The sequence below is a fragment of the Tyto alba genome, unplaced genomic scaffold, assembly GCF_018691265.1.
Source record: "Tyto alba isolate M040663 unplaced genomic scaffold, T.alba_DEE_v4.0 Super-Scaffold_7, whole genome shotgun sequence".
Classification (NCBI taxonomy): Eukaryota; Metazoa; Chordata; class Aves; order Strigiformes; family Tytonidae; genus Tyto; species Tyto alba.
In genome coordinates, this window is record NW_024881328.1 from 1,057,293 (window position 1) to 1,083,441 (window position 26,149).

Genomic DNA, 26,149 nt, shown 5'->3' on the forward strand with positions numbered 1-26,149 from the left:
GAACACTTGCGACTGGCATTTCCCCCCCCCCCCCCCCCCCCCAAAATCCAGGCCAATTGGCTGGCTGTAATTTCAGTATGAGATGGCAGTGCAGCATACCTTACCCTGCGTGTCATCGGCGAGCGCACACAGCTCCTACGTCCCGAGAATGCTAAGTGCTGTATTAACTCCTAATTTTCACTTTTAAACTATGAAGTGCTAAATTCTGAGCTAAAATGGGAAAGCATGGACAAAATTATGCAATGTTTACTAAGAAGCAACCATCTGAACGTTTTTCCTTTAAAAATAAACTTTTTCAAGGCTAATGAAAGTTATTTTTGTAACTGCCATAACAAACTGCCAGCGAAGGGACCATTTTTAATCAGTTTTATTGATTCATGCTTTCAGTTCTTACTGAGTTAAAAACAAGGCACATTAAATACATCCTCTTATTGCTCTATAAATGCATGCAGCTCATTCTGTATATCAAAAGTAATAAATAATGGCAGTAAAACACCAAGACAGTTATAAAAATGACAACCCAGCCTCAAACACAGTATTTAACAGTTCAGACTAGAACAGTAACCTACCAAAACAGTAAGTGCCACATGTAAAGCAGGCAGTGTGTGCGTGTACATATATACCCACCTATTTATACACACATATATAAACACACTGCATGTATAACCCGTCCCCTCCCCTCTAGGCGTGCGCTTTATTTAAAACACAAAATAAATCCACCCCCCCCCCCCAAATCCAGAAATCCAACTCCCACCTCAAAAAAAGAGGGGGAAAAAAAAAAAAAAAAAAAAAAATCACATTACTGTTTTTCCACCTAGGATCAGAACAATGCAGGACAGTAACATTTTACAACTCTTTCTACAGTACATTCACATGAAAAAACCCAAACCAAACCAAACCAACATTCCTGAAAACAAATGTGAGGTGAAAAATAAATACTTCCTAGATTTTTTTCCATGTATAGATTTAGCTGTTTCGAGTAACACATGCAATCTTCTCGTGTTACACAAGGCAGTCATACAAGATCTTGCTGTGCCATACAAAGGAGCAGAGAAGCATGACAGTAAAGTGCCTAAGATGCAAAGCAAATTCGTATCAGAGGACACACATATAGCCAAGAAAATCCCAAAGTCACATTCTGTATGCAATATTACTAAAACAAGCGAACAAAGAGTATACTTTGGGTACAAAGCAGAAAATCCTGGCTTTACAAGTAAACTTGTATTATTAATTCTCAACAGTGCCATTTCTAGAGGAGCGGAGGAGAATTTTTCTTTTAAACCATACAAAAGATGTTAAATATTGTAAATATTTTTCTTTATGTGGCCTGGCAAAGGTCTCATTACTTTTACCCCCACCCCCTCTCTTAAATTATTGTTAATAGTAGAATCCTAAACCCCTTCCCGCCTTACCTGCTCCCTGAACCACAATAACCTGTATATTGTACGTTCATTTCCCTCCAATTGTGCAGTATATGTAAAATCTGTGATTGTGTTCGTATTCAAAGAGAGTTTTGGAAATACAAAGCTGCGTCAAACATTGTATACTTCACCCGAATATACTGGAACATGTTTCAAAAAGAAAAGTTTACAGGCCCACAGAAACAAACCCCTTTGTTCATTAAAAAAAAAAAAAAAAAAAAAAAAAAAATCTTACACTGTCCAATGTGTGCTAACTCCTCATTCACACAGCCTGTGCCTCACTAGCACAGGACTCAAAGCAAAAAAGCCATAACCCTGTAACAATATCTGCAGTTTGGTACAAGGCAGCATCAAAAAAAAATTTAACATGCAAAAACCATCTGAAAGGCATTTTAACCGAGACCATCTCCCTCTCTCCAGATTTTACCAACTGTTTGGACTGACAGAAATATAACCACTTACTGAATTTTAAGTGAGGCTTGCCTTTTTTTTTTTTTTTTTTTTTTCTTTTTTAAATCTATTATTTCTAACCACCTGAATTTTTATTGTTATTTCTTTAAGGACTCTGCCTCTCCAGCCAAACACAACATCTGTACTTGCTGTGCTACACAGTAACACTCCTCTGCATCTCCATTTTGTGTATGTAATCATTTTCCCTTTTAAAATATCAAAGTAATCTTTCCTGTTCATCCCTGTACTATTATTTTCCATTAGTGAAAGTGGTGACATCAGTTAAAATACATCAGATTTTACACAAGTAGAAATTATGACACCTTGGAACTGAAGCTTGTTTTGAGTTGTAAACTGGTATTTATACTCAAAGAATAGAACAGAATGACAAATTCATCAATAAACCACTCTTACTCCATTGCTTGTTCTACATGAAGCAGAAATCTTCCAGCTGATCTTGAACCTAGTCAATCTAACAACAGAGGCAAATAGCCAGATACAACGTTGTTGAAAACAGCTCAAGTGGTCCTAATTTTTTTTTTTTTTTTTCCCATTAATCTGTTGAAAAATAGCCCTTTCATTTTTATAGAAAAGGTAGTGGAATGCAAACCAAATTTCATTGTTTCACTTTGTGTTTGAGCACTTTTAAATAAACGAGGCTGTTACTCCGTCAAAACCTGCCACATCCTACACATCACCAGGGGTTGGCCAAAACTGGAAACGGGACGAAGCACTCGGCAGCGTGAGCCACCGCCTGCTAGACAATGCTATTTATTAAAGGAAGCTTATTTTTATTAATATGGGAGAAAGGAAAGCTGTCCCCTAGCTTTTAAATAAATTATTAGCTTGGGTGATTAATCAGATGTCTTGTAGTTTTTCAGCATCTTACTGCTGGTATTTCTGTCTGGCCATGAACTGGTACCGCTGCAAAAACAGAGCAGACCCACCCCGCCGCGGGCGGCTCCTGCCAGGCCCCCGCCCTAACAAGTCTCAGTTTTGCTCCTTTTGGGGAACCATCCCCCGGCCAGAACATCAGCTTTCCCCCCTCTTGCTCTCTGCCGAAGAGGACAGATCAGCAGCTTTAAATACCTAAGGCAGATGATGATGTGCACAGCCCAGCGCCGAGGAGGATGTGCCCAGCCCAGCGCCGAGGAGGATGTGCATTTAAAGGCAGGATTCACTTTCTGAGCATCGTTTTCGGTGAAGGTGATGAGAAAGTTACCGGGCGAGGCAGCACGCGCCCCCAAATCTTTCCAGACTGTATCCCTGAACTCCTGTTAACGAACCCCCGTGTCTAGAGAACACCCAATCCCAAAGGCCGCACCCTGGAGCGTCGGGAGCTGTACAGAAAACGGCTAATGACGAAAACAAGCGGCACCAATGTATTTCTGCAAGAGCTACAGCGATGGAGAGGGACTGGTGACCTGGCAGAAGCAGGGCCGTGAGAAGCGCCGGAATGTTTTTCAGCAGAGAGGCGGCGAGGCGTCCCGGCGAGGCGGAGCTCAGAGCCCGCCGCCGCTCCGGTCCACCGGAATCACCACCCTCTGCCGCAGGTTCTCCTCGGCGGTCTTCATGAGCACGGCCAGCCGGCTCCCGGACACGTGGCCCTTCTGGATGGCGCTCATGAGCTGAGGACACAAGAGGGAGAGCGGCCCATTCACGCGGCTGCGGGGCCGAGGGCGCAGCCCCCCCGGGGCGCAGCCCCCCCCCCAGCCCCCCGGGGCGCGCGGCTCGGTGCCATCCGCCCCTCCTCGCTGGGGCCCGGCCGGCACGGCTGGCTCTCGCGCAAAATAATTCATGGATTTACAGGATGGATTTTTTCCATCTACGAAGCAAAACTGCCGTACGGGTTCAGAGACTCGCCTCCAAGCCCATTTAGGTTTATCCAGAAACAGCAAGGAAGGTTTTGGCCGGGCACGGGTGGCAGGAAGAGCAGAAGTGGCAAATACAACCTGTGTGGAAGTACCAGTGCGGGCAGCCACCGACACCAGGGTTTTTTCAGTGACGTTTAAGGATGTAGGAGAACCCATCTATATCATGGGTGCGCTTGGGTTTTTTTGAGTATCTGAAAGATGTAACTAATGGAAGAACAACATTCCTGATCTACCCCCGACCCCAAACCGTATCCTTTTTCATTCACACGTCCTTCTTTGGAGAGACAGTGTACTTGACTTCCACAATTCTTTCAAATCCAAATTCCTTTATCGACTTTTAAGACGTATTTTGCCTGTAAGTCCTTGAATCTGGACTCAGCTCTATCTTAACGAACACACACTAGCGCTAAGGTTTTAGTTAATTCTTTTTTATCCCAGGGATAAAGTGAGCGTTAGAATTGAAATTACATGCGGTCAGCTTCTCCAAGACTGCTATGGAAAGCAATCGGCACTTACAAAATGCAATTTCTTACTCCCACTGAGTGCGAAGAATCCTTCAGATCTCTTCCCTTCCGAAGGAGAATCTCTTAATTATACCTGCAGCCGGACCCATGCAAACGTGGTATCAACCCTGCCGCAGGCGGGAGGAGTACCCGGGAGGGGAAGGGAGCCCCCTGCTTCCCAGCCCCCTGCGCTCTGGCCGGTGGCAGACGATGGGCTCAGGAGGGAGGGACCCGCAGCAGCAAGAGCAGAAGCTGTTGGGGAAAAAAGCTTCCTCCCGATTTAATGTGGGTGGTTTTTTTTTTTTTTGGGGGGTTTTTTTTTTCCTTTGCATACCAAAACTAGCTCCCAAGGTCCCCCTCCTTTCTTGAGCGTAAACGGCAGCAGCACTAGGCTTCAGAAAAACAGTCAGTGCCGTCAGACAGGCTGTCAGAGCTCTGCCCCCCTGTTTGCATGAAACGCCGATCAATGCCGCCCGCTTCCTCTCTGCGGAACACCTGGAAGTGCCGGTGCCTGCGGGGACCCGTTCCCACAAGACCATTATTTGAGCTACCCTGGCAGCCTGCAGTTGGCCCGACAAAAGCACTTGGCATCGCCCTGCTCCCCACCCTGGGAGCTGCGCAGCCACCCTGGTACAACGTGTTCCTATATTCTAATATAAACGTCCACAAATATTTGCACATGGCTTTCCACAAGCATTCTGCGGTAAAACGCAATTACTTGAAAGTTTTCAGAAAGCAAACACAAAAGTATCGGGGACTGGCTTAACAGATCCATTAAAAAAAATTAAACAAACATTTAATGTATTTTGTTCCTTCCATGGCAACCTCCCGTTAATTTTATTAGCGCGCTTCCTACTTAGCGCCTGGCGACGCAGCAGCTCCCGGCGTGCTGCTCTCTGCCGCCACAGGAAGGAGGTGCAGAGGCACAGGCGATCGTTACTGCAGTGCCAATCACCAGCCTTAAATATTTAGATTGCATTGTGAAACATAGAGGAGAAGCCAGTAGCCACGGAGCTGCACAGTTTCACAAAAGCAACTGTGAAGCTGTACCGAAACAGCGACCTGGCTTTTGTATTTTACAGATATTAGGAGTCAGGGCAGGCAAGCCCTAAGGAAACTTATTCAGCACAGTAAAGCAAAAGCCCCAGAAAGCCACCAAAAAAAAAAAAACCAAAAACAAACAAACGGAAAAGATATAATTACTAGTCATTTCAACTTCTGAACCACAATGTTACAAACCAACCAAACTGAAGTTTAACACAGCCCTTACAGTAAATGGTGGGTTCCCCCCCCCCCCCCCCAATTAAAAGTTTTCACATGCCTTTGTAAGACGGAAGAGGGAGACCCTTTTCACTAGCCAGAACAACAGCTGTGATTTTCTCTTCTATTTGAATACATAAGCATACACTCCCAAAGCCACTGTTTCTTCTTCCCCCCCTGGTCTGTTTGGGTTGTTTTTCCCCACCCCCGCCACTTTCCCCACATGCATTTCATTTACCCAGCTAAATTGCTGCATTTTAGGCAAATAAATAGTCCTTTTTTCTAATGCTGGACACAACCTGTGAAAATTTTCTGCATTTAGATTCAACAATGCTGCTCTTATCTACAGCTCATCTCGAGAGAGACAATTACCATTTCCTTTGCCTTGATCTTGTTTGTTTAACTTGACACAGTGAAGAAAGGGCTGACATTGACCAAAATCCCCAGCATTAATTTATCTCATGTTCGGCATTCATCATTGCCACCATGCAGGAAAGACATGGCAGTCACTTGAAATACCACACCAAGAAAAGCTCTGCAAAAACAAAGCTGTCTGGCAAACTGCATGTGCAAGAGGAGCTGGGTGAACAAACGTTTCAGTAGCACCCTTAATTTTATTTTAAAGCCCTGAAAAAAGCAGATGTATGGGTTGCCAACGTAAGGTCTGTCATGCAAAGTGAGATAAAGTTAGCCAACCCCGGAGTTAAAATGCGATTACACGGACTGGATGTGCTTTAACCATAAGCTCATTCTACAAAATATTCAAAATAGTTTAGAAACTACTAGTCACTTAACAGATCCAGATAAATGTCAGCGTGCATAACTGTGCCATATAACTTCCAATGGACAACTGTATCATTTTAAATGCATTTAAACAGCATTTCTGTATTAAAAAAGACAAATTCAGGTCTGTGCTGTGGTATGCTCAGTAAATTGGACCTGCTCTCTGGGTCTCATTGTTTCTGCACATGAAAAAAAATCATTGAATTTCAAAGTTCCTTGAGGACGGCTCTGCGTGTCACTTATCTCGTGGTCCTGGCAAACAGCATCAACCCTGCAGCGTTTACCCAAGTAACACTCACCTACTTTCCAACCCAGCCCTTCAGCAAAGGGGGGAAACCCACGGAATACCTCTGCCTCTGTTCATTAACCTTACAGCTTCTCTTGTAACAGAGAAACACCTACCTGCAAAAACTCATTGAGCTCAACCTGTCCATTTTTGTTGAGATCCACTTCGTTTAGAATTTCATGAAGTGTATTTTCAGCAATTTGCACACTGATGCTCTAGACAAAAACAAAACAAAACAAAACAAAACAAAAGCACAGAAGTGTGTCAGCTGGATTGTCGGTACTATTTATGCCACACTGAAATTTAGGTAAGAGGCTTAAAAAGGAAACTAAAAGAACACAAGGAAACGTTACCTCCAAGACACGCTGCACATCCAGTATAGTAATAAACCCTTTCTTGTCCTTGTCAAACATGTGGAATCGCTTCTTGTACCTGCAAGATAAGGATTATCAGTGGGAAAAACTGCACTCAGAAGAATGACAGGTATTAATTCCTAGCAGCATAGGGAACAATTTTACTTTACTTACCTTTCAATATCTGAAGGCAATAGGCTGATTTCAGAACTGTCTGTTAATTGATCTGATTTTACTTTGTAGCCCATTTCATAATAGAGAAATTTTTTAGCAGCTTCAAGTTCTTCCTACAATTGAAAAAGAAGGAAAACTGCATATCTAAGGACTAGCAAGTTCTTGCACAATTATTTTTAATGTAGTCTTTATTTGCTTCTTCCACTTAACTAGGGTTTATCTAAGGTCCAAAAAATTAAGCAGACTGTAGCTGGAAAGTATTTAAAAAATAAGTTAAGCTTAGGCACCTTTTTGGTCTTGAAAAAAGATATCAAGTCTAGTGAAGACTTCCAATTACTGTGTAAATACTTTTAGGATGCTCCCACGCCTTCGGTCACACGTGGTGTCACCACCTCTTCCGTGAAGAACAGCACCTGCGGGTCAGGCCTACAAAAGGCCATTTAACTCACAGCCGAGATCTCAGCGCAGGGTTTCACCTAACTGCCTAAAATCTGCCAGGAAAATCAGGAGGCTCAACACCGGGCAGGTTCTTTATGTTTTAAACTAGTTTTCTTGAGGGTAGCAAAATTAATTTATTACCCGAAGGTTCAGTGCAAGGTCTTCCACGGCCAGTTTTTTAGTAAGTGCTAAACACCTGACGTACATAAGCCCTGCAGAGCAGAGCCCTTCCTGCAGCGAGGGGCACACCAAGCATGGCTCTCGGAGTGACACAAGCATCTGCCTCACGGGCACCAATATTAAGCAGTCCGCACTGCAGTTAACAAACAAGAGGAAGCATGCTAAGTAACGGCTGCAGCGGCAGTAAAAGATTCCCAGGCACGTACGTGTAAGCCACTTCATCTAGCAGAGACTTGCTCGTGAAGGCGTATTAGGAGACCAAGTAAACCATACCAGACTATTCTTACATACTTCAATATAAGCACACAAATTAGCCTTAAAGTCCCAAACCAACAAAGACTTATTTAATGGTCTTACTATAAGATCTAAATTAAAGAATGCTCTTCTGGATAGGCATTGAATTGCCTCGTCCATCAAGTTGAAATCTAGCACGTGCAAGATTGCTGTAAAAATGTAGCCCTTCAAAACGGCCCAGGACTGCTTACAGAAGAGATGCTCAATAGCTCCAGGGGTTTTAGCCTCATTTGAAAGAAAAAAAAAAAAAAAAAAAAAAGACATTTCCAAAAGAAAGCCCAGCAGACATCCAAGGAACACAGAGGCTGCCTTGCTGGCACTAGCGAGCTCACAAGCCACAGTTGGCTTTGTAAGCCTCCCAGGTACACGCAGTGCTTGCTCATTTTCCTCCCTGCAGGTTACGGTGAGAGCGGGGCCCCGACTCTGCCGCTGCGGGCTGCTGGCGTTCGGGCAGCCCTTGCCACCCTCGTGTCATGCTGCTCGCACATCCTGGCTTTGCAAACTTCCCATTTTCCAACCCAGAATTGATACAGCTCCGTTTAACACGGTGAATTACTACATGAGCAAATCTCTTCGGGCAAGGGTGAGACACCTCTAACTTCAGTCAAACGCCTCTGACTGTGAGGTTGCTCAACATCCATGCGCGCAAGCAACACAGCTCACAGCTGTGGCAGGATGGCATCCCTTTCTTTATGCGTTCCTGGGGGGGAGGCTGTCGGATCACAGCATGTCCTCTGGCTAGCAGGATTCAAACGAGCTCCTTCCAGGATGTCAGTCAAACTCCTACCTGGCTGAAAGGCTTCACGAACAGCCCAAGGGAAAACTCCCATCCCCTTTGGAGTGGAAGAGCCAGGTGAGCATCACAGGCTGGGTTTGCTTCAGAGCGAGAGGCGCCCCGAACCACGTGTCCCATTTGGGCACAGCACTCCTTGTGCTGCCTTTCCCCCACCGTGCTCTGGGGAGCATTGCCAGTGCAGCCTCCAGGATCCTGGGCAGTTATCTTTTTACAGCAGAAAGAAGTGATAACCGGTAACTTCCGTGATGCGACAGTTCGGAAGGGGCAGGATTCATGTCAGTAAGCGGGATGCCTACAGCTAAGCTGGTTATCCAAGGTACTCCCGGCAGTTTGTGGAGACCTAAGCAGGGCTGCAGGGCACGAGTGGATGCAGGCACAGCAGATGCCTTTGTTAGGGTAAGCCGAGGGAGCCAAGCAGGCGTGGCGACTAGCTGAGGGACAGCCAGTACCAACACCGCGAGTCAAGTGAGGTGAGCAAGTCCTGTGGGGAGCAGCTGAGGGAACTGGGGGGGTTAGGCTGGAGAGGGGGCTGGGGGGGACGGGACCTCAGGGCTCCCTACAGACACCTGGAAGGAGGCCGTAGCGAGCTGGGGGTCCGTCTCCTCTCCCAGGTAACCATTGACAGGATGAGAGGAAACGGCCTCAAGTGGCACCAGGGGAGGTTTAGGTCAGGTAACAGCAAAAATTTCTTCACAGAAAGGGTTTTCAAGCACCGGAACAGACTGCCCAGCGAAGTGGTGGGGTCACCACTCCTGGAGGGATTTAAAAGACGTGTAGACGTGGTGCTTGGGGACACGGGTTAGTGGTGGGTTCGGCAGTGTTGGGTTAACAGTTGGACTCAATTGCCTTAAGGGTCTTTTCCAACCTAAATGATTCTGTGAGTCCCACACTGTTTGACTGGGCACAGACCCACCGGGGGCAGCGGAAGCTAACGATGACCTTAAACGTTAGTTTAGGCCAGAGAAAGGTGCAAACTCAGTGTCGTCACTTTTCAACTCATTTCGCAGCTAGTCTGATAAAGTCTTCACAATGAAACACGCCAGGGGAATCATTCTCTCAGGAAGAAAGCATCACTTGAAGTTTTCTGTTCAACTAATTTAGATCATTAACACAGAAACCACTTAAGAACAACAAAACTGTTTCAGATGAAAAAGGCCCTTTGTACCTTTTTTTTCTGCTCGCTCCAGTTGAGTTCTTTCCCCATTATATCTACGATTCTTGGCAGGGCTTCCTCTGCAGCCTGCACATTCAGAAAGGCCAAGCGAGTACGTCGGGAAATCATATCCACTGCTGTGCGGGCATACTCCTTAATGCCGTAGACAACCTGGAACAATAAGACAAGGGGGGGAAAAAAGCAGAGGAGAAAGGAAATTATGTTTAGCATCACAAACCGCACTGCTGGGCTGGCTATACAAAATAAACTTCCTGTAACTGGTTCCCACCCCATCAAGAGAAGAATGTGAAAAAGCTCCCTTTTCCTTGGAACATTTTATAAAATGCATCTGGGATCAGACGTGTATATATGAAATAAAAAAGAGACATTATATAATTATAAACATTTATTTATAAATATGCTAATATGTGTATATATAAACATAGAGTATGCTCCAGGGAAGGGGAAAAACAAGAACAGAAAAAAAAAAAAATCTGGACCTCAGCAAAGGAAAGAGCTTATGGAGATGTTTTACAGAGCGAGACAGACCTGCTCTAGAACTTGCTTATCCCAAGAAGAGAATCAAAAAGCATTATGTAGTTTTTCTACATACCTCAGCTTCAATATAAGGAAATTCAGATACAAGACGTTTTCCAACAATAGGCCATCTCTTTCCTGTGACTTGGGCTATTTTGGCCACCTCAAAAGCCTTGTCGCCGTATGTCGAAGCGAGGTGCTGGGCCACCTGTGGGGTTGGAAACGAATTCAGTATGCTTTTGAAAGCACATCAAACGTACACACGTTTTTCGTGTCAGTCCTCTTACACCAGTAACAAATAGGCTGAAGAGGGTATTAGATTTTGATTGTGTGGGAGGAAACTACTTGTGTTGTGAAGAGGTCAGCACGGCAGCGACACCACGATGTATGTATCGGTGTAACTGTGACTAATGACGCTCCAACTCTTGGGCTACGCCGTGATCACATCGGAAGTATAGATTTTGTTGGGCTCAAAGGAAGACAGACCCTAGCATGTCGTAACATTTTAAAGCAGCAAACAGTCAAGATTAGGAGGAAGGGAAAAGGGAAGAAAAGAAGAACAATTACTAGAATTTATTTTTGTTAAAACTATCTTTGCCCTGGCCAGATAAGAAGCTCTTATCAGGCTCAGCAGACCTTTGTACAAGTTATGCTGGCGTTAGATTTAGTGGGAAAACAAAACCCTCCAACACAGAAACATCAGGGCATCAACAGAAACCACGACTCACCTCACTTTCAAGCCCATAGTCTTGGACCAACCTAATGTAGAGAGTGGGACTCCAGTCCTCAGCCCCCTCTAGCTGCAGTCCAACGGTTTTACTGGAACCTGCCTTCAGACCATGGGCCTGAACAGCTGCATCAATGGTGTCCTGCGCCATGGCACGGTAGGTTGTCCACTTCCCCCCTGCAACCACACATTGACTCTTCGTTTGGGGAAAGCAAGCGGAATACGAGGTTGGTGTGTACTATATATATTTTATATATAACACATTACTCCTACTAGACTTGCTCCAACAAGCCTGTCATGCTACCCCTGACAGATCATTATCTGACTACGGGAATGTGAAGGATTATCCTGTAACCAGAAAAGTTTTGAATAAAATACACTGGGGAAGCCCAGCAAAGCTATACTTTAAGAGAACTTCCAGTACCTGCTATCGTGACAAGGCCACTATCGCTAATGGTAACGACATGATTCCGGGATATCGACTGTGTGTCTTTGGAGTTGGGGTCTGTGACCAGAGGACGAATGCCACTCCACGCTGCCAACACGTCTCCTCTTCTCACTGTCCGGAACCAAAGATCAGCCAGAGTCAGCCAGGAACTGATGGGTATTTACCTCATATCCCTCCTGGGGTCTTTGTGGCACTGCCTCCGAGCAGATACTCGCTGTGAAACAAGGACTGCACCACACCGTGCTTGTTAGTTGAGCAGCTCAAAAAGCCAGAGAAGATTCTCCAAAGTAATGGAATAAGCTGGACTGCAGATTTAAAACCAGCACTGCCCTGGTCAGTATCAGTAATACCGTCTAGCCCAAAACAAAATCAGTGTGGTCTGTTTTTCACACTGCTTAAAAATCCAACAGAACAGAGAGATCCTGGGAACGGATGAACAAAGAGAGATTCAACTGTCAAACTCACCAATCAGCTCAAAAACACCCCAAACCCAAAAAACAAACCCTACCAAAAACTAAACACACCCCCACACGCCCCCCACCCCAGCACCAAGTCTTCTCCTTGGTTGCTTGTGCTGCCAGGACAGTCCTTACATTGCGTTGTAGAAACCAAAACGAAGTTTGTTCCACGTGAGGGGAATGTTTGCTTTTAGGACTTAATCTTTTTCTCTAGCTTGTAAGTTATTTTTCCAAGTTTTCCTTCTGACAAGTGGCCTTGACCCGCAGCCTTTATCGGCGGCGCAGTTACACACACGCGCAAGGAGACGATTTACCGGCAGGGCCCCAACGCCAGCACCGGCTACTGCCCAGCAACCCCGGCTGGCTTCTCAAAAAACCCCCAGGAGAAGTCCACATCTCCCACACGGCTGCCTCTTCCAGCCCTGCCTCCTCTTCCTCCTCCTCCTCACCGCTTCAGAAAGGCCGTCCCGCTCCACAAGCCGCCCGGCGAAATGGCCCTAAAGCCATCGCTGACTCCTCGGTAAACTCGGGGGAAGAAAACCCAAAGGCATCAGGTAGTCACAAAAGCCCTTAACAGTTGTAGGAAGATACCCGAGCCTCCCAAAGTTGCTTTTTTTAATATGTAAAACATGGGACCAGTAGAGAATTTAATTAAATTAATTTTGTTGATTATTAAATTTGCAATAGAAAAACTGACCTCTTTGCTTTACACTGAAGTCTTTGGAACGTGTTTGCTTTTTTTTTGTTTGTTTGTTTGGTTTTTTTTTTTTGTTTTTTTTTTTTTGTTTGTTTGTTGTTTTTTTTTGTTTTTGGTTTTTTTTGTTTGTTTGTTTTTTGTTTTGTTTTGTGTTTTGGTTTTTTTTTTTTTTAATACAACTTACAAATAAATGATAATTGAAAAAAAAATCAGTAAAAGGGTATAAAAATATCCCCCAAAGAACACAAAATAGATTTCAGAAATCAATGGTGCTCTGCCAGCATGTTTAACCTGCCAAAATGAAGTGTTAATCACAGAAATAAGATACCATATTACGTTTATAAACTAATGAAACTAGAAAAAGCAGCATGCGTGACACTATAATTAAACAGTTGGAACACATCCAAGCCTGTGTAAGTTGATAACCCTGGCACTGTCTCTGGCAGCAAAAAGGCAGGTCTGCAGCGAGTTGATATGGCCAGCACAGTTGTTAATTCAGTAACAAGCAATCTATAAACACTGCTAATTGCGTATGTGAAAAACAGCGTGCACCTAGGTAGGTTTCATTCAAAAGAATTAAACACTTTATAACGTACTTCTGTACAATACCTTGCAAAATCTCTGGTTTATTCAGAGTGTTAACTCCAGCAGCTACCTGACCGGCCCACCGCACTTACTGGTATCGACTGCTGCTCAAGGAACTCAAAGGTACATTTCCTGAAGACTTCTGAACTTTATACAACAGAGCCATCAATTATCCACTTCAGGAAACGAGTAATCTAGCATTTCCAATCTCCGGACAGTGAGTTTTCCTAAATCTAAGGGTGTTGCAATGTTCCTGAGTGCTTTTCAGATTTCATTTAATGCTGCTACTACAACAGAAATACCGAAGTCCAAATGCTTTCACAGAATAATTTTAAAAAAGCCCTCACTACGAAGGAAAGAAGCCTCTTTCCTTTAAACCAGCACTGAGTCAAAACGGGCCAGCATCTTACAACAAATGTGTTCTCAGCTCAGCTCCTGAAAGGAACAACTGCCACCAAGTAATTTTTATAAATTCTCCTTTTTGCCCCATATGCTTTCCTCTCCCACTGGAAACTGACATTGTTAGATATTTATCATATAGAAAAGTAAATTCTAAGAATAAAGTGCCTAGAAAAATGGCAGGGCAAGGGTGGCATCCCGAGGGACCTGGGCAGGCTGGGGAGGGGGCCCGGGCAAACCTCATGGGGTTCAACAAGGGCAAGGGCAAGGGCCTGCCCGGGGGTCGGGGCGATCCCCAGCGGGGCCAGGGGGGGGATTGTCCCCCTCTGCTCCGCTCTGGGGAGACCCCCCTGCAGTGCTGGGGCCAGCTCGGGGGACCCCAACAGCAGAAGGACCCGGAGCTGCTCGAGCGGGGCCAGAGGAGGCCACGGAGATGCTGGGGGGGCTGGAGCAGCTCCCCTGGGGGGCCGGGCTGAGAGAGTTGGGGGGGTTCAGCCTGGAGAAGAGAAGGCTCCGGGGAGCCCTTCGAGCGGCCTCCCGGGGCTTAAAGGGGGGGCAGGAGAGGTGGGGGGGGACTCTGGGTCAGGGGGTGGGGATGGGACGAGGGGGGACGGTTTTGCACCGAAAAAGGGCAGATTTAGGTGAGATCTGAGGCAGAAATCCTTCCCTGTGCGGGGGGGGAGGCGCTGGCCCAGGGTGCCCAGAGCAGCTGTGGGTGCCCCCTCCCTGGAAGGGTTCAAGGCCAGGTTGGACGGGGCTGGGAGCCCCCTGGGCTGGGGGAAGGGGGCCCTGCCCGGGGCAGGGGGGGGCACTGGGGGGGCTTTCAGCTCCCTCCCCACCCAAACCAGTCTATAAATAAAACAAAGACATGGGAAAAGTCAGAACAACTTTTCCTTTGAGAAAAACAAGTGAATTATTTGATGTACTCGTGTTGATGTATGACTGAACTGTCCCAGATCTGCAAAACCTTGCATCTGCCACCCAGAGAGACCAGAATGTCTCGGCTGTGCAGCTAGACAGCTAGTGCCAGTTAGATGAAAGGTATGTGAAATCTGAACCTGCAGATATCACTGATTCCTATTTAAATAGTCCAAGTAGAGCAGGTATATCTGGAAAAGCATCATTTTATAGCTCGGAAACACACCTCATGGTGACACTGATGTCCCACTAGTTTTAAAAACACCCGGATGCACAAGAACCATACTTGTCAGAGTCACAGAAAAACTTCAGACAGACAGACAGCATTTACTCCAACTGAAATGCCACAGACTCATCAGAACCCTCCCAGGGAAAACCAGAGCTGCCAAAGGTTTACCTTCAACATCAACGCTAAGGTAGTTGCGCACTTCATTCAAAATGAAGTTTATATCTTCTTCTGTTGGTATCGGATGGGACGTAACATCAGTCGGGCTGTCTGTGGTCCCTGCAATAGTCATCTTCTCCCAGGGCAGGAAGAAAATCACTCTACCATCACTGGTGGCCGGGTCAAGCAGACCCATGTTATCAGGGCTGAAATAAAGAAGGGACGTGGTTCAAAACAGGCCAGGCATCACCAGGGATTCTGTTCCTCCACACCTTGTACCCCAGATAAAGTATCAGAACATTGCCTTTGTTCTCAAGTCAAATCATTAAAAAAAAAAAAAAAAAAGATAAAACCCAAAAAAGATGATTTGAGATTTCACTCATGACCATGACCTGACTTTAAATGGTAGTCCCAGAAGTTCTGAGAAATAAGGCCCTTGAGTATGATGCTGAAATAATTCTAGTAATTCTAATAATTTCTAATAAAAAATTCGATTTCCTAAGCAAGTTAGCAGACTACAATCTTAAATTGAGCAATCGGGCCTTTGGCATCATATATCCCCATTCACTCTGGAAAAACCTGCTCAGTGCAATTTAAAATACAAACATTTGGAAAATTTAAAACAGCAATTAGTTGAAACTCATTATGGAATGAACAACTGCTTTTAATGAAAAAATGGACAATCATTTATATTATGCAACACAGCAAAGGGGAGGCTGAAACAGAACGCACATTAAAATGGAAGAACAACAGAACCGCTGTTCTGTTTTGATGCATCTAACAAGAAAAATTAAAGCTGAAGAATTATTAACCCAGGTTATCAGTTGTCTGTACCCTAACCAGAGGGCAAAAGCAAAGACATGCAAAATCCCAATGACTTCTACAGCCTGCGTTCGCAATAAAGGTGGGGCAGGAGGGCGCGAGGGCTAGCGACAGAAAGAAAAAATAGAGAAAACAAGAGAACAGCGACGCTGAAATCATAAGCATTGTGATTACATTTAAACAGTAAACTTCCAGTGATCCCACAGCCGGAGTTGGTTAACCACCCACCACTTCAAGGGGGACAAACACCCAGAGGCTCCCAAGGGATTCGGAGCAAGAAGCACGCTCCGAACGCGCCCAGCTCCTGCGCTCCTGACTGGGGAGCCGTGCTGGGAGGAAAAAAAAGGCAAGAGAGACACTAACTGGATGCCACTGTTCAGAGATTTTGCATTTATTTATGCCAGCGCTACAAACAGAATGATTCAGGAAAATGAACAAAACCAGTAGTTCTTCATACAGGAAATCTTAATTTATGTATCGATGTTTTCTGGTATAATGCAAAAAAAAAAAAAATAATCCACAGGTACAAAACCAGTTATCCTCATGACTTACTAATAGCGCTGCTTGTATTTCAGAAAACAAAAGGCTTCTCTAAACACTTCAAAGTAAACAGCTTTTATCTAAGGAAACATTTAAGCTGCCCCTTTTTTGTTTCGTATTTATTTAAAGAAGAGACTCTGACTTTCATTTCAGGTGATGGAAGTCCTTGTAAAAACATCTGTAGCCAATTTAGCAGTCTTCAGGTTTTGCACCTATTCCTGATAATGGAAGGAGGACATAGGAGCTGTGTGGAAGGCGGCTAGGAGGTATATATTTAGGTGGTAATAAGGACCATCAGAGGGGAGTAATTCAGTGGACTCAAATAACTACTAACACAATAAGCTGAAGGTAGACAAAGACCTGCTTGGATATGAATTACCCATTCAAGAGAGCTGCAAGCTGAATCACTGAATATTTCATTTTTAGGAAGTCTAAACTGATTACTGAAGGTAAGTTTTCAATATCTGGAAAGGCTAGAAGAGAAGCTGAAAATTTCATATATGGCATGTATATTAGAACATTTTTTAGATGATATTTATAGACAGCTTAAGCATACAGTTGGAGAAGTACAATTTAATAGGGGAAGTCAACACAGATTTGTGAAAGGTAAATCACGTCAGACAAATGATTACTTTTTAAAATGAAAAAGCTATTGATTTAGAGACAGAGGAAACTAGAGATTTAATATATAGTATCAGAATATTCAGAAAAGTTTAGACATTTTCTCAAAAGTATTAATTTTTTTTAATGTGATTTTGTAAAAATTGTTAAAAATAAGGAAGAAAAACAAGTGAAGACTTAAAACTAAGTTTCACCACAGCACCAACGGACTGAAGTGTTTTCAATTAGATTACACAGCAAATGATGAGAAAGGAGGAAAGAGTTTTCCATATGCCAGTCCATTTATGGAATTAATAACTGCCAGCTACCCTAGGAAGCTCGCTCTCAATCTCCTATCACTATGTTTGTTCCACCTTACACAAATAACTGAAGAGCCACCAAACCAAGTGTAAAATAAGGTGTTTCCCATCAGAAAGAAGCATCCTAATACCCCAAATATTGGCTGTTCTGGAATGACTCTGGAGTCGTGCTGCTACACACCAGGAATACTTCTGAAAAAAACACATTTTATAAGACACGAGGTTCTTACCGATACAGCATGGACGCGAGAATGTGGCATGAGCTACAGCAATATTTCTCTAGTAATCTTGAAAGACCACTAAAATGTGTAAGTTCAGGATTGTAAACTCTAATGTGAAGTATAAAGCAATGCCTTTACATAGAAATATAGGGGCAAATGGTCTTGGAGTATAATACAGATGGGTCTGAAGTGACTCTCTGTCAGCAAAACAAACATCAAGATACCCGGCCTCATGGCAAAGCAACAGGAGGATATTTAAGAGTTGCCTTAAATCAGCTGAACGCGTGTAGAGCACGTCTGCTTTTTAAAAAGCTTCCTCTTCCAAAAAGCAGTGCAGTTAAACTGGACAACGTATGTCGAATGTATGACAAATCAGGAAAGAATCTTGAAAACGGATGACTAAAGTACCCGTCGAATGTAAGGAGCTACAGGCTACGGAACGAGGCAAGATGATGTAACTGAAGGACAGACCAGAGCTCTCGAGCATACGGTTCATTCCTGGACATGAAATATGGCATTTTACAGGGCAGAACGGGTACACAGATCATCGCTAGTTGAAGAAGCATTTGACCACAGTGCCACAAATGCAGCTGAGGAACAAATAAGTGACTTTCCGTAGAGCAGAACTAAGGTTTAACAGACAAGTTTACTTGGAATCTGGAATGCAGAGCTGATAGGAAAACTTAAGAAAGACTGAAAACATCTGAAATTCGTCAGAAGGGAGGGGACAAAACTATTGCGTTCATAGACACATTTCAGGCAGGAAGCATATCGGAGCAAAGGTAGCCAAAACCCTCTCTCATTTTAGCAGATAATACAGTTAAACAATAGGGAGTGAAAGAGACTTACTGCAGCTACTGGAATAGATACGTGTATGCTAAAAATAGAATTAATGAGAGGAGGAAAACTGGGACTATTAATGAAGAACATAAATGAGTAAGAAACCCATGGGAAATGAATGCATTAGGTTAACCTTAGTTTTACAAAATCTTAACTCTGCTTCTGTCTAAAAACCTCTACCTCTTAAAAAACTTTTCATTTGCGTGAGTATGGGCCAAAATTCTATAAAACATTTGCCACAAGGCAAGCGGACGCAGTGAAGCGACAATATTCGTTTGCTGGGGAGTATTCCTTGGCACCAGGAACAGACCTGATACAACTAAGATTAAATACCACGCGTATTTTCTATTTAGCAGACAGTTCCTTGGTTTAAGCCACCCCACTTCAAGGAAATGCAGTACATCTTTATCTAATCAGCTGTACTGTGGAGGCAGTATGTGGGCAGATACTATCTTACAAGAAAAGTAATGCCCACATGCTGACATACACGGGGGAACAAGGAGAACAAGAATTCTCTACATTTCCAATTAAAATTATTAGGTTCTCACAGAATAAATAAATTAGAGCCCTCCTGCATATCAAGCCACCTTCTACTTTGAATTTACAAAGCGAGTCAAAATTTTAAAACCGTCCATGTTTTTGCTGTAGGGCCATAAAGTCAATCACACACGTCCTTCTTGTAGCAGATGAGGCAACTAGGATTACAGCCCATTTCTCCACATGGCTAGTGCTTTAAAGCAGCTATCAGGTCATTTTCCCATTTTTCACGTGGAAAGACACCCAAAAAAGAACAGAATGCAAGAGTGATTTTACACTGGGCCAAAAATGCCTCAATTTTACAGTCTATGGTCATGTCCTGTTGGGACAGCTCCGGCAAAAACTGGAAGTCTGAATTTATATTCAGAGAGGAGTGCGACGATGATATGGAAGGGCATTATTGTAAGTGCACTGTATCAACAGAATTGGGATAAGTCTATAAATGTGAATTTCCATTAGGATGCTAATGACTTCAGAAACCAAAGGTAATATTTGAGTTTCAACTGACAAGGCTTACTTGGCAGAAGGGGATTTGGTTTTGCAGCAGCAGATAAGGAAAGAAGCAGGAGTGCACCGGGACCCTCTTCTGTAAGCAGGTCAGCGGAGGGAGGCCAGTCCTTCCCACCAAGACCACCACGGGTGGCTGGGCTTGCGTCCACAGCGGCGTCCGAATTTAATCGGGCTTTTTTCAATGACTTACTATATTGCCTCCATGCTGCGCTCATATCTACGGCGAGTGGAGTCGTACCGTGGCAGAATACAGTGCACAGGGAGTATTTAATAGGACAAGAGTTTTCGTAGGAGGGTGGCAACCCTCCTGAAAGGTTTTACGTGCTCCTGGTTTTCTTACGGGGGGTGAACTAGCAGTCGGTACACTCCATTCCAACTCGTTATTAAAAAAAGGTGCCTTTCACAAGCCTGGTGCAGATGCTCTGTCTAAACACCCTTCTGCTTCAGCAGGAGCTCTGCCTTGGTGAGTTCTAACTAAGAGCTACAAGACTTCAGTCTCTTCTGAATACATGAAATTGTTCTTCTAATTGGCACAGTGTCAGAATCCTCTTTAAGAGGAGACAAACAAAAGGAATCGTCCATTCAAAACCACTGTAAAACCCACAAATGTGTCTCTGCAAGCTTATTTATTACAGGCACCAGCAGAGATTCTTACGGACGGCTTAGGCTTTGAATATCGTTACCTGTAATAACCAGGCATCACAATATGCACGCCTGCACTTGGCTGACAGATGTTTGGTACTTCCTGATCATCCATTTTGCGCACAGAGTCTGTGAAAGGTCCCGTAGCATTGATAACACATTTGGCTTTGACATCAAATTCCTGCCCTGTGAAAGAAAACAGCATCAATCACATACACCATTTGTTTTCCTGCTCACTGACACTCTCTATTATTAATCTATCTATGGACCTAACCTACTGTAAAGCATACTGTGCTTCTCTGAACAGAACAGCTAGAGCGGTTTTTAAAAATTAACACAGTTTTCACATAACCAGGTTGGAAAGAGAATGTTTTACAATGAAATTCCACCTTATCTGTAAAGGCAGAAGAAGGTAGACCGGGCAGAAGAAGTTGAGCTGAAATCTGCCTCAAACGAGAGAGATTTCAGTCTCAACCCGTAGGGCTTGGTAAGCGGGATTATTACTGTACAGCACTTTGCGTTTTACAGTATCGCCCGGGCTCGACAGGAGGCTTCGGCCGTAAAGCTTGGTCTGCCCTGCCAAAACGACGAGGATGGGAGCGACAACCCTGGCGGGAGTCAGAGATGACCGGCGCTCACGGCACGCCGCTGCCCGCCGGGCCGGTGGCGCCTTTGGCGCTTCGTGGATGTTTACCAACAGCAGCGCCCCCGCTCCTCCTGGGGATTTCTGCGCTCTTCCAAGGGGGCACCGCTCCCCTGCAGGGCTGCGCTTTCCGCCCCACCGCGGCACGGCCGAGCCCGCTGCGCACAGCCCGTCCGTCCGTCCGTCCGCCGAGGCACGTACCTGTGAGGACGTCCCTGCAGCGCACCCCGCAGACGCGCTCCTTCCCGCTGGCCGCCTCCGTCGTCTTCAGCAAGCGCAGCACTTCAGCGTAATTGGCGGTGGCAGCGCCGTACCTGGCGGCGGTGAGGGCGATGGCGAGGTTCATCCGCGCGTCGTTGTGCTGTCCTGCAGCGGGGAGAGGGACGCCGGTCACCCCCAGCCACGCGCCGGCGGTACGGACGGCTGTCAGGCCCCATCCGTCACATCTGGCCCCCGCGCCTCGCCAGGCCCCCTCGGCGCTGCGTCCCAGCGCCGCCCCGCGCAGGATTAGCCCTCCTTCACCTCCGGTTCAGGAGAGCACAAAGCACTTTGCTTCTGGACCTCGCCCCGCGCTGTAACTCTGTAACGGGATCTCCCTGTTCCTTTGACAGTCCAACCGGTATTAATCAACGCTCCCGATTAGCAAATGGGCCATTCAACATCCGAGAAACAACCTTTCGGGGACCGTGCCAAGTCATCAGCTTTCTGTAACTGGGTTTTCCTGCACACGCATCTTAACTTCCCAACATACAACATAAAAGCATCCAAAAAACCAGAAATAAGTAGACAGGAATTAATGAAGGATTCTTAACATATATCATTAAAGATTTATTACTGAAATTCCCTCGTTAAAGAAAACCAAGAGAGAGGTGGAGGGACCATGAGGGGAAGATGATTAATTACTTTGAAATACTGGCTTCACCTGAGACTTTTCCTATTTATTATTGCCACCGAAGTTAAAGTCCTGGATGCTGGCTAGAAAGAATTACTATACATTGAAGGGACCAGGCTCTGTGTGTCCTGAATAATTAATTTACGAGAGGGCTAAACTTCCTGAGGTACGGTTCACTTCCCCACGTGTTTGGACCACTTCTATCAAAGATAATACTGATAAAGTGATAAATTTGTAATAGATATTGTAGTTGATTTATGTCGCCAGCATTCCTAACGTTTAGTATAAATGGTTTATGTAAAGTTTGGTCCTTCTGATTCTGCCTGTGCAATCTCGAACCACCGCACAAATAATCTGTTCCTAGCTAAAAGGGCAAAGTTATAAAGATGGGATCAATGGCCTCGAAGGCACCACCTCCCCTCCCCAAACTGCTCATTCTAACACAGCCGAGACGATACAGTGCAATCAGTCTTCACCTACAAGAAAAAAAGTTATGCGAAGCGTACAGAAACAGTAACATGATAAAGCACCGATGAAGAAACAAACAGTAACTCCAATTCAACCAAGCAAACAATGCCTAGAATAAACTGCAAAAAAGAACAGCAAAACAACTGAGCAAGATGTCAAGAAAAGTTGGGGATGCTTCATCACACAAGATGCATAAGACTAAACAACCATCTGTCAGAAGCGGCAGGCGAATCATTAAATAAATGCATCAACATTTATGCTGCAGCAGTGTCAGGGAATGGATAAGATGACCTTATGAGGTTTACCTCAAGCCTTAACATTTTAACGCAGGGTTGAGAGAACGTACATCTCTCGCACAGAGGGAGCACTAGACAGAAAAAAAAAAAAAAAAAAGACACAGAGCAGCGACAAAGCTGCCTTACAGTAGCTGCTTCCACACCGAGCAAATACAGCCCCTATCGTCCAGGGGCCGGGAGACATCCCTCTCCACCGCGGTCCCCGACCCACGGGCTACTGCAAGGCTCGGCTCTGCAGCACAGGAAAGCCAGCACAACCCAGAACCTCCGCCCTCACGCGAGTGCCGTCTCTGCATGAGCAAAACCCTGAAGCACCCTGTCCGTGCGGGAGGATTTCTGCTTTTATTGGAGGAGGGACCCCCAGGGCTAAGAGGGTTTCCTTAGTTACTTTTTGACACCCCCCCCATCTATTTGTTCTCGCCATCGGCGCATAACGTGGTACCCGATACCAACTGGTCTCCGCCGGCCAGCACGGGGCGTGGATTCATCACACAGAAGCAGCACAATTTACAGTGTCAGCCAATATTAGCTTTGGTCTATGGCAAGTCTGACTGTTTAAATTTTGCAAGCCTGCCTCTTCCCAGTTTGGTGACTTATTTGTCCAGACCAAAAGCAATCCAGAGAAGCCAATCAGCAGAATAAATAATGTGGAAACAGGTGTAATTTCTAAAAAGAACAAACATTTAAGTAACAGTTGTTTACTAAGCCCCGAATCCAAGAGCTGCTCAGCATTTTGTTGAAACTCCTGACGCTCAGAATGTCAGAGTGAGCTGAGGAGACGCTCAGTGCATTTCAGGATTCGGACCACTGTGTCCAAGACAACATTTTCATGCTTTCTCTGAAACTCTCATCCGTTTTCCCCTCATCATTATTCTGATGCGAGAAACCCCTTGCTATTACTTAATTCTCGGCTGTCCAAAAGGAACTGAGTGCCTGTGTAATGTATTTGCAGGAAGAGGACTGGGAAATAACCAGTTCCTGATTAACTGCGCATCTAGAAAAACCCACTGGCTTCAGATGGATGTGATCTACAGTGCGGAGTCCTGGAGTATTTCATAGTATAAACAGCAGAGATCTGTAGAGGTCTAGATTTGAAAGAAATGAAGAGTGACTTACCGGCTCAGAAATTTATCATCTGTGGAGAGTAATACTGCAACAGTTTGGTAGAGATGGGGTCACTACAATAGTTTTTATACTCAGAAACAGCTTTTTTTTTTTTTCTTTTAAGCCCTCCAACTCACATGTGTACATGTTCCCCCAGACAATTACATTAAAATCCTGCACTTTATATACAATTCTTTTTTCCTCTAGATGTCTGAAGAAGTGGTTGCTGTTCCTCCCTGCACACCCCCCATTATAAAGGCACTGTAGCCAGATCAGTCCTTACGACAGCACCATTCACAGTTGACAAAGCATATTTTCTGCTGATGAAAGTAAAACTAGCTATTTACGCATGTGCTTGTTTGGAATCAGGAATGTTTATTTCAAAGAGATTGGTACGTGTCCTGGTACTTGGATGATCCTTACCGCTCTAGAGAGAAACAGAAAGATGAAGCAAAGCCAAGATCCTGCATCTCAACCTTTTCAGCTTTTCAGTTAAATGCTCTTCTCCCCAAGTAAGATTCAGAGGTCCTCCAAACCCAAGATAAAAGAGCCTCCAAACTTGGAGATTCCCTTGGTACAAAGAGTCCCAGAGAAAAGACAAGGGGTATGGGCTACAAGTGACTCCAAGGAAAATTCTGACTTGACACAAGAGGAAGATGTTTCACCACGAGAACAACCAGCCACGGGAATAATCTCCCCAGGGCAGGGGTGGATTCCCCAGCACTGGACCCTTTTAAGATTCAGCTGGGCAGGGTGCTGGGCCGGCTTGTCTAGACCGGGCTGTGCCCAGAAAGGTTGGACCAGCTGATCCCCGAGGTCCCTTCCACCCTGGGATTTGATGAACTTCTTCCAGAACACACGTGTAAAGTTTTCTTGACACGAGCGCTACCGCCGTGTCCCGAAGATCCCCGGGAAACCCCAGGCGTAGCTGTGTGATAAATGGCAAGGTAGCCAAAAGCCTCTGTGGCAGGTCCTGGCTTCTCTCCTTAAGGTAGCTCTGCCCCGTTGTCCTTCACAGCAGCCGCTGGTGCCCCACAGCAAAACAAAGAACACAATTACTCACCCTTGCTTCCGGAGGTAACCCCTCTTTGATGCCACGTTTTGTTTTTTTTTTTCCTTCCAAATGTTGTAAGCCAAAAAGTTGTTTTATAACAACAGAACAGCTAAGCCCAAATAATTTGGCATCCTTTTCCATAAAGGAGTAAGCCAGGCGCCGGTGGTCAGCTGGCTGCAGCCGCGGTGCTGCCACAGGTGCCACCTCAGCGGCTTTGGAAGAAGCGTCCAAGAGCCAACTGATGGAACACGCCGAGTTTCCTTTGCGACTCCTCCCGTCATACCTCTCAAAAACAAGAGGATGTTTAAATCCTTTAAGTTATTTCTCGCAGGAAAAAACTGAAAAAATCATCCATTTCATTATTCACTACTGTCATCTGCTTGTAATATAGTACCAACGGAGTGATGCTTTAATTTGTATTAAGGGAAGTCAACCTGACTTTTGCCAAAACACTGGCCTAAGTGTTTTAATTAAATTAACACTGAATCCTCTTAAAAAGCCCTTATTCTTAGAAGGCATACTGCTGAAGACATTTAGTGCGTGAAGACATTTTGTGTAAGTGTGTCCTACATCATGTTAAGACCAACAGTGATGCCATTTGGTTTATAATTTTTTCTTTTGTGTAATTTAGGAAAATTCTATTTTCATTCCTTAGTAGCAAATGTTGTATTTCTTCAAAGACGAACAGACAATGCTTCCGTTGGCACTAAAAGAATCCTCCCACAGAGTGCACATAGTGTACATTCAATTTTATTTTTATCAATGCTGAAACACAGCCAGTAGTGGTAACAAAGCCCACAGACTGTAGAAATTTGTTTGAGACTGATTCAGTAGAGTTGTGTGAAAACCACAGTGCTAACAAGGCACTCTGGTAGTTCTAGTATATTCTGTCCTGGGTCACACTCTGACACCCATTGCTTTTAGACTAGTTCCTGCTTTCTCCTCTGCGACTCTATTCAGTTGAAGATTAGCAGCACACAGTGGCCAGTGACTGCATTTTTTTTTTTTTAAAGAAGCTGGAAGGTCTTTTAATCCTGAGAGGGTAACTTTTGTTCACGTTAACCTTTTTAGGCTAAGAACTAACACTTCGTTATTGAGCATACCTGCTGCATGACAATTAGTCACGTAACGATGCACGCAAGTGCTGCAGCAATTGCCCCAAATACACTCTGGCTCACACTGCAACAGCACAGCTGTAATATGTGGTTTTGCAAACTTATTGCTTTAAAGAACAGGTTGGTCCCTGCAACAGACATGAAAGCCTCCTCACCTTTCCTCAAATTACAGTCTTTTCTGATTAGGTGTATCTGGTTATTGCTGTGGAGGTCAGGTTTAATGGAGAGTTGGAAATTAGCCATGCAAGCAGCTATATGACAGTCTGAATGAACTTTCTCAAGAGGGCAAATCCTTCCACACAACCACCTACCAGGCTTCTTTTGAAGGGAAAAATACATTAAAAGAAATACCTGAATGAGACAACTAGGCCCACAGTATGGTCACAGTTTTACCAATAAGTAGGTGGTGGTTTTTTGCTCTCTTTT

At 44.8% G+C, this 26,149-nt stretch overlaps 1 protein-coding gene across 6 annotated transcripts in view; it reads right to left on the bottom strand.

Annotated features, from left to right (window-relative positions):
- Positions 1-351: 351 nt before the first annotated feature.
- LOC104367993 (glycerol-3-phosphate dehydrogenase, mitochondrial) overlaps positions 352-26,149 on the bottom strand; it is a 61,988-nt gene continuing 36,190 nt past the window's right edge. For all 6 annotated transcript variants that reach the window (XM_033006540.2, XM_042784277.1, XM_033006544.2 and 3 more), the window contains exons 7-17: positions 20,996-21,160; positions 20,193-20,337; positions 15,132-15,325; positions 11,654-11,788; positions 11,231-11,406; positions 10,579-10,710; positions 9,978-10,136; positions 7,105-7,217; positions 6,931-7,009; positions 6,694-6,792; positions 352-3,499 (exon numbers count right to left, since the gene is read on the bottom strand). In XM_033006540.2, the coding sequence (XP_032862431.1) occupies positions 3,374-3,499; positions 6,694-6,792; positions 6,931-7,009; positions 7,105-7,217; positions 9,978-10,136; positions 10,579-10,710; positions 11,231-11,406; positions 11,654-11,788; positions 15,132-15,325; positions 20,193-20,337; positions 20,996-21,160 (1,523 nt within the window). In that variant the 3' untranslated portion in view covers positions 352-3,373. The remainder of the gene's footprint in view (positions 3,500-6,693; positions 6,793-6,930; positions 7,010-7,104; positions 7,218-9,977; positions 10,137-10,578; positions 10,711-11,230; positions 11,407-11,653; positions 11,789-15,131; positions 15,326-20,192; positions 20,338-20,995; positions 21,161-26,149) is intronic.